At 44.8% G+C, this 13730-nt stretch overlaps 1 protein-coding gene across 3 annotated transcripts in view; it reads right to left on the bottom strand.

Moving 5' to 3' along the window:
• Positions 1-13730, bottom strand: part of fam184ab (family with sequence similarity 184 member Ab) — a 93865-nt gene that overhangs the window by 43596 nt on the left and 36539 nt on the right. For all 3 annotated transcript variants that reach the window (XM_076272489.1, XM_076272486.1, XM_076272487.1), the window contains exon 10: positions 8181-8331. In XM_076272489.1, coding sequence (XP_076128604.1) covers positions 8181-8331 — 151 coding nt within the window. The remainder of the gene's footprint in view (positions 1-8180; positions 8332-13730) is intronic.

Genomic DNA, 13730 nt, shown 5'->3' with positions numbered 1-13730 from the left:
CTGACGGTGTCGACTTATCACACCTGAGACCAGACGGGAATGCAATATCAGCGCCACCACCGCCGCCTGCTCCCCCAAGATCCGGCTGACTGTCTGTTGCCGAGCTGCAAATTACAATTGTACCAAGCGCTAGAGATGTCTCCGACCCCCCACCCCACACACACACACACTCACACACCGCCTCCCAGTTTCTTTGACAGGCATCCTTTCTCTAAGCGCCACAGGCTCCGGAGGTGGTGAGTCAAGCGTCGCTGTTAGCGACTGGGATGCACGGTAGCTTAACGGCCTTTATTTGGTAATTGCAGGTTTTTTTTTTAAAAAAAGTCACAAAGCAGGAGGCTGCACTTATGCCATCAATCAATGCACCTGCAGACGACATTAGACAGAGGTGACTCATGACTTATGACTCACTCGGAGCCCAGAAGTTTCACATCAGCTCTTTACTGAGGAGGTTCAGCAAGATGCTGGAGTGAAAACCACCAGAACCTTTACAAGGGGTACTAAGAATAGTGATGAAAACAGTGACACGCTAAGTGGAGAATGAGGAAGAGAGAGAGAGAGAGAGAGAGAAAGAGAGAGGGGGGTCTCTTTGTTCTCTTAAAAGAGGCAAAGATGAACAGAGGATGGTGAATTTTAAGAACGGCAATAAAACCTTCAGAAAGAAGGGAGAGAGGGAGAAAGAGAGGGAGGGGGGAAGGGAAGGAGGGAGAAATATTCTGCCATTCAACTGGGCATTGTTATTACTATAATGGATGAAAAATTAAAGGAATGAGTCAGAGAGCGAGAAAGAAGAAAGAGGAGAGCGAGAGAGTCAGGGCACTTTTATACCTGGCTCGCTAAATCGGAACGTGGAGCGTTTCCCCCAAAGATCGGTTCGATTGGGTATATGTGAAAGCAGCAATCACACTCTTATTCAGAACAAATCAAAAGGACCGAGACCGCCTGGAGGAGGTGGTCTAGGCTCATTTCCAATCGAATTCCAGAGCAGTTTGTTTGCAGTGAGAAAGTAAATGGGCAGGTACTATTATATTATATTATACTATAGTATTAGGGCCACACATGATATTATAGTATAAGGGCCACATATTTCGAGAATAAATATCAGGTTGACATTAATCTCACGTGTCAACATAAAACTAAATTTCGAGAATAAAGTTGACACATCATGTAGCTGCCACTGAATCCGGACAGTCAGTCTCAGACTCAGTTGACCAACGGCTCAGCAAAATGCCTTGTGTAGCCTAGATTTGGTGAAATTGTACTTCAGAATCAGGTTTAGTAACAACTATACAAACTAGTTTTGAATGTCGAGAATAAACACATAATGTTGAGATTACAGTAAAGTCGACATGCTATTTCAACTTCATTCTCGAAATTTTGAGTATAATGTTGAGTTTCTTGATCTTGCCACGGCAAAAAAAAAAATTGTTTTCTAGTGTGGTCCTAATACTCCGTAGTAGGCTGGTGTAGCGGGACAACTACATGTACTTACATTTTTGTACACATTACATAGCCTAGGCTACAATTTTATTCGACTTTTAACAGAGTAGAGATCTAGCTAGCCTATGTTTTGTCATTTCAAGCGAATTGTCTAATTTTAAGCTAACTTTACCGGTGTTACATGCGAGAAAGGGAGAGAGTGGGAGAGTAGCCTAGAGACTTCGGACACACACACACACACACACACACACACACACACACACACACACACACACACACACACACACACACATGGAGCTCTTATAATAAGTTAAATTTGTTAAGTGTTAGGCGACTTTTGGACAGTGTCCTCAGATGTCAAATGTGACCAATCAGGGAACAATTTAATCTGACATGGGTTTGTTATATCATATGTTTCCGATCTAAATGCTGCCATGTGAACACAAACGAACCCAGGGACAATGGAGAAAAACTGTATCGATTGAGCCTGTGATTCGAAACAAAATAGGTATGAAAGCGCCCTCAGACTGATACTGCTCTGGCAACACTACTACCTCCACTTAGAAATCTGCAACCCAAAACGCCAGCTCTTTTAGGCTGCGGACCATGTGGACTCACTGTGTGTGTTTGCAAGGTGTCAGCAACGAATTGCCATTCAACATGCATTTCACCTATGAAATTTTAATGCGCACAGAGCTAGTGGAGCTCCAGTGAGAACTCTGTGCATGACTGTGTGTGTGTGTGTGTGTGTGTGTGTGTGTGTGTGTGTGTGGTCTTCTAAAATCAATGAGGCCGCACTTGACCAGAGCTTGTCTGCATCACTAGACTCACTAGGCTGTAAGCGAAGCAGGATAACGCATGACTCTGAAACAGATCTGGCCGCGCGTTGGCGTTCCATCTCGGCAGAACAGCAGTCAGAGCCTCATTAGCCGCAGTACTGCTGGCCCGAAGCGAAGGCCCACCCTTAGGGTACCACTACAGTGCCGCTCGATAGCGTCCGTGGAGTAGTGCCGTCTTGCTAACCCCCCTGCTGATGAGTCTGAGGCTGGCTGAGCTCACAGCATCCACAGCAGGCAGCAGACCGGCCTTGGTGGTGATCAATGCAGACGGACTCAAGACAGCAAGGACGCCCAGCAAAATCCCTCACTGCCAGACCGCCACTCCAGTTAGCTAGTCATTACTGGGCCTGTCTGGGGCTCCAGAGGGATGTTTGGCTGCCTTTTGTGTGTGTGTGTGTGTGTGTGTGTGTGCAGGGGCGGAGTGGCAATCGGGACGATCGGGAGTTTTCCCGGTCGGCCAGCCGAGGAGTGTGCGCTGTGCGGGCCGGCCCATAGAGCTTTTGTAGCGGCCGTGAGGCGTACGCGGCCACCGACGTGATAAATGCATGAAGAATTTTCCGCGAAAATCTCCAAGATCTACACTTTAAGGTTAAGGGAAGTCCAACCAATATTTATACCATTCGCTCACTGTCTACTGTATATGTCATTCATGGTTACCCTGCACACTCATCTCTCCCATGCTGATTTTTGAGTAGGCTAGCCTTAATTTTTAATCTTAATTCATTTTTGTCTTATTCAGGCGTTACAGAACTTTCATGGTCACAAATAAAAAAAATGACAATTTGATTTGTTTGTTTGTTCTTAAATTAACGTAGGCCTAGGATAGAATGGAGCAAAGCCTCCTGGGAATGGGGAATGTGTTTCTGGTTTATCCAATGAACCGATTGCAGGTCAAGTCTATTTACAGAAATGTAGGGGGATAAATGAGCGGCCCCTCGTCTAATGGCATGACCCTACAAGCGATCAAGTTCGAGGAAAACTACAGGATTTTTGACTGTCGACGGATTTGCGTGGTTGCTTGCTGTTTTACACATGGATGGAAGGCAGAGAGAAAGGTTAGGGACTGTACGATATTTACCGGGGGGAGGGGGAGGGCCGGTCGTCAGGGAGGGGAGGGCCTAAGAGAATTTTTTAAGCCTTAGGGGAAGGCCCAGGAGAAATTTTTTGGCCTGGGGGGAGGGCCGAGGAAAATAATTTTTTCCTGATCCATGATATTTTTTTTCCCTGATCAATAATACGTTTTCGATATTTTAAAAGGTTTGTAGGCCAAAACATGATTTACGTCTCTTTGACAGAGTGGGCGAGTCCAAAAAGTCGCAACCCTACCTGAATATCCCACAACCCCCCTCGTAAGCTTGCCCGTCACCCTCGTTTATGAGTCATAAACAAAATATTTTAATTATATTCGGATCATTTGCGGGCGGGTCAATTAAAATTAATTAAATATATATTTTTAATATTTCATATATTTTACAAATAGGCCTACTTAAAATATCACGAGCAGGCTAGCATCAATACAGTAAAGCATCAATACAGTAAAGTCAACAGTAAAGAAGCTGAAGACGCGAGTTAAAATAATAGACACCCATTCAGGAAAAGCGATATAGGCTATGGGAAATATTGGAAAAAGTTCTTAAAGAAGATGACAGTAGTACAATTTATGGTCTATGTAGGCCTACTTCTTGCGAAGCCATTAAAAAGTATGACAGCCGAAACAGGCAGCCTGCAGGAATAAATGTTATGGCACAGACTACACAGTCATATCTACCGGTATGTATAGGTTCGCGCATGCATAAAAGTTACCTTAGTTCGTTGTGTTTGTGACTAAACAGTGGATGTGCTTTAGTAAAGCTTTGTGCTTCATTCAGCAAACCAGTTCTTACGCTAACGTTTTGACCAGCAATGTATCTCTCTTGCCTACCTTGCCTCACCATTTCTGTTTTCGAAAGAAAGATGTATGTCCATGGCCAAATCTTATCCTAGTGTTCTAATCCTTGGTGGTTGCGTGCGTGCTTGCACTCTTATTCTCATTCTCTCTCCTGCGCAAACATTATGTCCTGCATGCCTACTGCGTGTAGTTCTACTGCATAAAGTTTCGCAAATAAATTAGTTTGTTTTACAGAAATGGACTACTGTCACACTGCATGCAGGCTATAACCAAAAGCACACATTTTGTAAATAAGTGGATCGGATCCCGGGTCGGGTATAATTTTGTTCTAATTAATATTCGCGGTCAGAGTTGTGAACAGGTTGATTAAAATATCGGGCGACCACGGGCCGCTTGTGACCAAACCCGTGCAACACTGGTGTGTAGCCTACCCATGTGTGTGTATGTGTGCTTATGACATTTGCTGGCCGTTTTAACCTTGTAAACGTCATTTTTCGACCAGTTTTATTTGATTCACGTAGGGGGGAGGCCCCTGGAAAAAAAAATTTGACCGGGGGGAGGGCCAGGCAGAACATTTTTAACCCGATCGTCTGGCGACCGGCCCTCCGGTGGGCCAGTGCCGTCAGAATTTTCCCGGTGGATTTTAGTGCCCCACTCCGCCCCTGTGTGTGTGTGTGTGTGTGCGTGTGTGTGTGTGCGTGTTTGTGTGCGTGTTTGTGTGTGTGTGTGTGTGCGCGCAAGAAGCCTCAGCTGTGGCACCTGTAAACATGGAGCCGATTTCAACAAAAGTGATGAAAAGATCCTTTCGCACCGCGCCACATTCCCTAGCGAGTCTGCAAATATGACACTGCATATCACACCGGAGGATGCACCGGTGGATCTTACACACAGACACATACACACACACACACACACACACAAAAACACTACACTAGAGGGAATAAAGAGCATATTTCATTAAAAGGAGAGAAATCAGGTGAAATGCAATCTCTCTCACTGCAGACAGCTACATCCAAGCAGAGAGGACATCAAAGAATAAGGGAAAAACAGAGCAGAGACAGAGAGAGAGAAAGAGAGAGAGAAAGAGAGAGAAGGAGGAAAAGACAGGCAGGGAAAGAAAGTGAAGGAGAAACGGAAAGACAAAATGATAGAGAGATAGACAAATCAAATGGGAAGTCAAATTAAACAACCTAGAGCTAGAGTTTAGATTCTCTGCCCGAGCCCAAACTTTACCTGCGGCCGGGTCGGGCCGATATTTCCAGCCACTATCCTCGGGCCGAGCCGGGTACTTGATAAAGCATTTGTGTTAGCCTACTTGGGTGGGGAGCTAAAGCTATGCCATAATCAGAAATAATATATATATATATATATATATAATATATATATATATATATATATATATATAGCAAAGTAGGCCTAAGTAACAAATGTTTACAAAGTTATACAAAGTTATACAAAGTTAAAATGTCATTTGTAATGTCATCTGCGCAACACGTATCATGCGCAGCTTCTCCTCCACTCTCACGCATCACATTGGGCCTGCTGTGCTGTATTGTGCAGCTTAAGTGCAACCAGGAGCTTAAAGATGTAAAGAAAAAAAATAAAAACAGGAGAAATAACTTTGAGCAAGTTTGGAGGAAAGTCGGAGGTATGCATTTGTCAGGTAGGCTATAGGCTTTGTCGCGTGCATTAAGTGCACACCATGCTCGCCTATGACAGCAAAATAACGGGGACTTTGGGATGAACAGACACATGAAGCAGGCCTGCCATGGCAGAAATAATGATAGTCAGCCTTCAATGTCCTCTTTTGTCACTTCTCCAAGCATAGCCCTGAGAGTAAGGCAAGCCCCCACAGAGAAATGTGTTGAGTTTTGCTGCAGGGACATAATTTTACGTTGTAAGTGTTTTACGTTTCTTCATTGGGATTCATTTGCGATCCATTCCATTCTGAATAAAGAAACTACATAGTTTGCATGCTTCGTCCGTTGCATTATTCATTAAGATAATTCTAAACAGATTTCTGTAGCTTAAATAACTCTGAATTGTAGTTGAGAACATCAGTTATAATGGCCCATGTATTTAAAAAATGTCGGGTTTAAATCGGGCTCGGGCTCATAATTACAGTTAATGTTTCGGGCCAGGTTGGGCTTGGGCACAGGCTTGATTTTTTGGGCCCGATCTAAGCTCTACCAAGAGCAGTGCATGCATGTTACCAGGGAACTAGTTAAGTTGTTAAGGTGTGCAGATCTCATTCTGCAAATCACACACACACACACACACACAAACACAAAGCCCACTTAAGCTTTTAACGGATGTGAGAAAGACTCTACTTGGACAGGTTACTATTCAGCCTTCAAACAAGGCACCCCAAATGTTCACAGAACCACAAACACCTGTTTCTAGTATAAACCTAGCATGCTCAAACCGAGAAGAAAGACACATGCTCGCCACACAAGTTTGAATGCGTATGTCAGAGGTTACAGTAGGTAGTTTCATGAGGCAGTGTGTGTTTGAGTGTGTGCTTCTGGTTGTCACTTACATTACAGATTGATTTATACAAGGCTTCACCAAGCAAGTGGCGCTATGTTGAAATAAACAAAACACCAAAGACACCACAGACAAGACATTAAAAAATGATGAAAACACAAAAGTAATGACAAATCCACAGTGGAAACATGGGAAACAATTACACATTTATGGAGATGTTTCCTCAAAAAAAAAAAATTGCCTAGGAAAAACAGCTATCTGGTCAACACACTGCCCACCATATACTGTACTGCCCATTTTAACTATAAAGATAAATATCCAGTCCCCACAAATTTTTTTGGCTTCCTTTTCAGTCAATCGAGATTCCACATGAAGTTCTCGGCCCCCAGTATCCAGTTATAGCCAACAGGATGACTATTTGCTAACCACCCCTCCATCTGAGCTGGGAGCTCTTTAAAGGCTAGAGGGTTACAAATGGCCCAGTTTAGGGTTTATGTCTGATGTCCAACTTGCCTGTAGCCTTAATCAAGTTCAGTGGCAAGTTTAGCTGACGGCTAGCTGATGTGACAAAACGCCACCAGACATTTGGACTCCGAAAACCTCATCAACGGCCCATCTGATCATGTGCAGTCCGTCTGACCCTCCGAGTGATAATGACTTCTGACCCGCGTAGTGGCGGACAGCCATCTCTTGGTCTTGGCTTAATGACGGATCGACTCATGACAGGCAAGTCTTTGTTGATGCCCCGTGGGGTCAGTGTATCAGATTGAACCGTCACACTGGAGAAGACATGATTTCCCCCACAACAAGGGATGACCAGCACTGGCCGAGAAGTGGTGTCATATAAGCGTCTGCTAATCGAGATGAAATTAACAGATACCCCCCCCCCCCCCCCGCCCTGAAAACTTCTGGGGGTGAGGCTCTCCAAATTGGGCTCTCAAACTAAATCCTGGCTCTAGTGGAAGTCCCCTAACCCCTCTGTGAATGGTAATGTAATTACCAGCGGTTAAAGAGAGCTTTTTTTAAAAATCCCATCTATTTGACTGGCCTATTCAAACTTTTACACAAAGCTGTTGAGATGGTAGGGGGGGGGTTCTCTAAATAGCAGTACTTGGGAAAGATTGAAGAGATTTCTAAATGACAGACCTTAAATTAAGACCAAATTAGGCTGCTTCATTATCCAGCCGATTCATTATCTTAAACTAATGTACCCTTGCTTGAGAGGAATTAAATGAAAAACTGTTTAGGATTTAGGATAAGAACAAGGACATCTGTTATACTATTATACTACATACATATATACTATACAGCAATATGGTCATACCCATGTACTATGCGTGTGTGTGTGTGCTTGTATGTGTGTGTGTGTGTGTGTGTGTGTGTGTGCATGTGCGTGTATGTGTGTGTGCGCGCGAGAGAAAGAGAGAGAGAGAGAAAGAAAGAGAGAGAATGAGTTTGACTGCATGTTTGTGTGTGTGTGTGTGTGTGTGTGTGTGTGTGTGTGTGTGTGTGTGTGTGTGTCTCACCTGCTCCAGCAGGTCCTCCACCTTCCTCTGCCAGCTCTCCCTGGCCGCCCCCAGCTCCTGGTCTTTGCTCTGGGCCAGCTGGCTGAGAGCGCCACGCTTCTGCTCCTCATGCTCCTCTCGCAGCTCCTCACGGAGCTTCTTACACTCCTGCCTGTAACACACACACGCACGCACGCACGCACGCACACACACACACACACAACACACACACACACAACACACACGCACGCACACACACAGACACACACAACACACACGCACGCGCACACGCACACACACACACACGTTATGGCAAGGTTCTTTCAGCAAATATGAGTCTCTCCTCTTCTCTCTCTCTCTCTGTCTGTTTTCCTCTCTCTCTCCCACTCACATACACACACACACATTTTAGGCCTTTAGTTGAGTTTTTCCACACTGTTGGTCCCTTTCACTCATATGCATAGGCACACACAAGAGGACCCACACACACAAAACACACACACACACACACACACACACACACACACACACTCATGGACTACCCATAACCAAGAGAATGATAATCCACCATACATAAAACCATTAGCATCCTACACACATACAGCCATGAACATCCTACACACACATTTCTATGGAGTATTTCTGACCTCCTCTTATGAGCTCCTTATGCAACAGAACCTTCCAATTTCACACACTTCCTGGGTAAACAGTTTAAACTGCCACAACTCCATAACCTTGCCTCATCTGTAGAACAGTAGGCATGTGACCTTTAATGACTTTAAGGATTTTTTAGCACACTTAATTTGGATGCTCGTTCATCACACTCACACACTCATCTCATGAACACACTCTGACAAAACTCATGTTTTCTCATTGTTGTGGAGTTCAGCAACATGACAGTCTAATGCTCTATATACACCGTAACTGACTACTCTCACGGCAGTTTTCAGACTATTAAGAGACACAACGGCTTATGTTGAGGTCAGTCAAAGTATGAAATAACTCCCACCTATCTATGAGGAGGACTAATGGTCATGCCATCATGATCCTACTACAACACTGAGCATCACTCGTCCAGTCAGAATATCTGCATCTGCTGTAACACCTGTCTTTTAAAGCCAGAGAGAAGTAATATGGCAGCCTACTGAAATCTTTAGAAAACCACACATATTCCCTCAATGGAGGTCATTCAGGTCAGGCATTTTCTTGTTTTAAATATAGTACTTGCTTCATCTCTGCCTGACTTGATATTTAATGATCTGCCACCGTTCCTCTTCTCGGCGTCTTACGCTGGCGCTAAATTAGTGTGTCGAGCGTGAGGTTTGTTCATTTGCTTGACAGATTTTTAAAGAGGGGTTGCCATGAAAGCCAAAGCTCACTGCACTCAGAGAAGAGAAGTTTCCTCTGTAAATATTTCATCGGTGGTGGCTCCTCTGAGAAAAAAAAAAGATGTAAAAAAAAAAAGGCTTCTTGTTGGACAGAGAGGGCGGCTTCTCTCTTTATCTCTCTTTTTTTTCCTTCTTCTTGAGAGAGTCATCAAAGCAGAGAGGAGAGACGAGAGAGAGAGAGAGAGAGAGATAAAGAAGAGAGGAAGACAGTCACTGGAAAAAGACAGAAAAAAACATTACTGACACTATACATATTTAATGAGCTGAAAGCCATTTGCACTTCTCTGTGAAGCGGAGCTAATCATTAAAGGAGAGCAGAGGCAGGGGCAGAGGCGCACAGACCGAGAGAAGAGAGACCGGAGAACGAGTGAGAGAATGAGAGAGAGAGAGAAAGAGAGAGAAAGTGAGCGGGTGCTCGAGAGAGAGAGAGAGAGAGAGAGAGAGAGAGAGAGAGAGAGAGAGAGAGAGAGTTAAGGGAAGAGAGAGAAAGAGAGAGTTATAATCTAAGATGCTCTGTCCTGTGCGTTCTAAATGCTTTGGTAATTTGAATATGTATGAGTTCATGTGTGTGTGTGTGTGTGTGTGTGTGTGTGCATGTGTAAGAGAGAGAAAGAAAGAGAAACAACGAGAGAGAGAGAGAGAAAGAGACAGAGAGAAAAAGAGAAAAAGAGAGACGGAGAGAGGGAGAGAGAGCAAGAGGGAGTACAGGACATTAGCAGTGGTTTGACTCTAGTGTGCCTCTGCTTGCCGAGCACACATCCCTCCAAATCCATGTGGGAGCAGAAAAAGGTCGACCTCCACTTCATTCTGGTAATTACCCAGCAGCCACTGCAGCAGCTGAGGCATGCCACCAGAGATGCATATGATGGAGACAGACAGACAGACAGACAGACAGACAGACAGACAGACGGACGTGTGAAAATGAAAGGAGATGGTTAGGTTCCATTAGAGAGCGAGAGAGACAAAGGGAGGAGGGGGAAAACAAGTGTAAATCCAATGGGTGACGGAGATGACGGCACTAACGAGGCTGACGAGGGGAAACCGAGACAGAGCGGAGCGCAGAGAGAGAGGATTCTGAACAGAGATCAAAGGAGAGGAAAAGGAGCGTGAAAGAGCTGAGATGTGTCAATAAGTAACACACATCAGGATATGAAAGACTCCAACTTCCGCTACTGCTGCTATCTGAATCACTCAGACACACACACATTCTCTCTCACACACACACACACACACAGACACACACACCCACAGACACACGCACACAAAGCCCACTTAAGCTTTTAACAGAGGTGAGAAAGACTCCTTAATTGCTATTAGAGTGGAGATGGAGATGGTGTCTGTACGCGGCCATTTGCAGCCTCTTTAAAAGCCTGTCTAATGGCACCTGGCAGTGCAGGGGGGAGGTGCGTGGGACAGTAAGCAACGATCTGCCTCCGGTGCACTGGGAGACAAACATTAGATGCTGCTCCGCATAACACAACTCTTACTGTGTGTGTGTGTGTGTGTGTGTGTGTGTGTGTGTGTGGACATGATGTTTAGAAGATTCTATATGTTTTCTCCGATACTGGATAATCCAACCGTATCACTTATATATTCAACCGACAATAAGAGGCCTCGTCCGAGGTTATTAAGAAAAAGACAAGATCAATATTGTGTACGTTAGAGAATGCTCCAAAAGTGAAAGCATTTCTTATGGTGGTTTAGCTCTGCTACGAGGAACATTGGAGGTAAAATAACTTGAAAACAATGGCTAATGGGATACTGTGTGAGCAGATCACGTTAGAGCTAAATGAAATTACAGGATTAGGTGGTGGGGTGCAGACTGAGAAGAGAAGGGGAGCCAAGTTATAAAATCAAAGAAAAAATGAATCAGTACTTTAGTGTTTGTTGTTGTGGTTAGTGTTTACTTTGACATAGATATCAAGCTGTATTCTATGTAATGCCAGATAAACTAAATAGGAACATTACATAATATTTCATATTTTCAAAGGAGCTGTACTGCAATGCATCCATACCACATTTGGGTGTAAGTGCCTACAAGGACCCGGGTTTGATTCCGACACACATACAGTATTATACTCATTTCCTGACCATATCTACTATTCTCGCAGAAGCCCCCAAAACAAACCTATAGCTATAGCATGTCACAATTGACCTGACATTGCTTAAATAAGGACTGACGGAGTCCTTCCCACACATCACAGAAGCCTGCACTCATCAGAGCTTCTGCCCGTGGGCAGTCACCCCTGCCATACTCCTCCCTGAGTGCCTGTTTCTGTGGCGAGGGTGTGTTTCTGTGAGTGTTTCAGTGGCGGGGGGGTGTTTCTGTGAGTGTTTCTGTGGCGGGGGTGTGTTTCTGTGAGTGTTTCTGTGGCAAGGGTGTGTTTCTGTGACTGTTTCAGTGGCGAGTGCCTGTCTCTGTGGTGAGGGTGTGTTTCTGTGACTGTTTCAGTGGCGAGGGCCTGTTTCTGTGGCGGGGGTGTGTTTCTGTGAGTGTCTCTGTGGCGAGGGTGTGTTTCTGTGAGTGTTTCAGTGGCGAGGGCCTGTTTCTGTGGCAAGGGTGTGTTTCTGTTAGTGTTTCTGTGGCGGGGGTGTGTTTCTGTGAGTGTCTCTGTGGCGAGGGTGTGTTTCTGTGTGTTTCTGTGGCGGGGGTGTGTTTCTGTGAGTGTTTCTGTGGCGAGGGTGTGTTTCTGTGAGTGTTTCTGTGGCAGGGGCCTGTTTCTGATAGTGTTTCAGTGGCGAGGGCCTGTTTCTGTGGCAAGGGTGTGTTTCTGTGAGTGTTTCAGTGGCGAGGGCCTGTTTCTGTGGTGAGGGTGTGTTTCTGTGACTGTTTCAGTGGCGAGGGCCTGTTTCTGTGGCAAGGGTGTGTTTCTGTTAGTGTTTCTGTGGCAAGGGTGAGTACTCTTTGAGTACAGCTGCATGGACCACATGAATGCCAAACAAACATGTTCACATTCCATCTGTGAGTGTGCTGTGCATGCAAGAGTACTTGGGTCTGTCCTTTCTGTCGATATATGGAGATTACCTCTAACGGCTGCGTTTATAGACACCTTTTTTCACAACTAATCTATTTCATTTGTTGTCTGTTTTTTTCCAAACTTTTTTTTTTTTTCATTTTTCAATTACAATAAGGTTGAAATACAATCTAATCAACTAATACTGATTAACTGCATATTTTAATTTAATAGCCAAGTGATATTGAAGTTTTTTTTTTTGTACTACGGCTGGTAATTGACTACTGAGGAGCATCACAAGGACAGCACTCCCTGCAAACAGTTTTTCCATCTAAAAAAATCTTTATCTAAAAACACTTCGAAGGTCAAAACCAGCCTCTCTCTCTCTCTCTCACACACACACACACCTCCCAACTTTAGATTAAACCCTCAGCTCCTGGCCAACACCTATTCCATTCTCACCCTCTCTCTTTTGACCCCCCCATTTCTCATATCATATTCCTTGGGTTTCTCTTTAGTTGACTCCCTCTCTTACTGTCTTACTCTCAATCCACTTCCCCACTTCCATCCTCCTCTCTCTCTCTGTCTCTCTATCACTCCATAATAGCTTCTGAAAGTCAGACTCGTCCTCTTTTTGCTGCTCTCTATGAACATTCATTTGACATTTGTTCAGTAGGCCATGTCATTGAAGAGTTATTATGCCTGACAGAAAAGACTAATCAAGGTCCATCTTTTGCTCTCTCTCTCTCTCTCTCTCTCTCTCTCTCTCTCTCTCTCTCTCTCTCTCTTTCTCTCTCTCTTTATATCTCACGCTCTCTTTCCCTTCATTTTTAATATGCAAATGCACCTCTTCAAAGGTACCTCACCTCACATTCATTTGATGTGTGCTCAGCAAGCGATGAGACAGAAAAGACTGATCAAGGTCCATCCTTCTCTTTCTCCCTCTCTCTCCCTCTCCCTCCTTCACTCAGCATGTAAAATACACCTCTACAAAGGCCCTGTACCTTAGCAACTGAACAAACGTGACAGAGATACCACACTCTCTCTCTCTCTCACTCTCTCGTCTTCTCTCAGAACTAGTGACCATGGTGTGGCCCTGCCCCTCGACTCTGGAGCAGAGACGGGAACTCGCTCCAGGGGTCTCTGCTTGGCTGCCTGTCCAGGCCTTCGCCCTTCGCCTCCTCCCCCTCCACCGCTTCGGGAAACTTCGCCTCTCGCCTCCTCTTTCA

The sequence above is a fragment of the Alosa pseudoharengus genome, unplaced genomic scaffold (assembly GCF_046254945.1).
Source record: "Alosa pseudoharengus isolate Yale_2024_CS ecotype anadromous, Long Island Sound unplaced genomic scaffold, YU_APseudo_1.1 YU_APseudo_1.1_scf_7, whole genome shotgun sequence".
Classification (NCBI taxonomy): Eukaryota; Metazoa; Chordata; class Actinopteri; order Clupeiformes; family Clupeidae; genus Alosa; species Alosa pseudoharengus.
The sequence above is the reverse complement of the archived record's forward strand: the minus strand, read 5'-3'. Positions and strand labels throughout refer to the sequence as shown.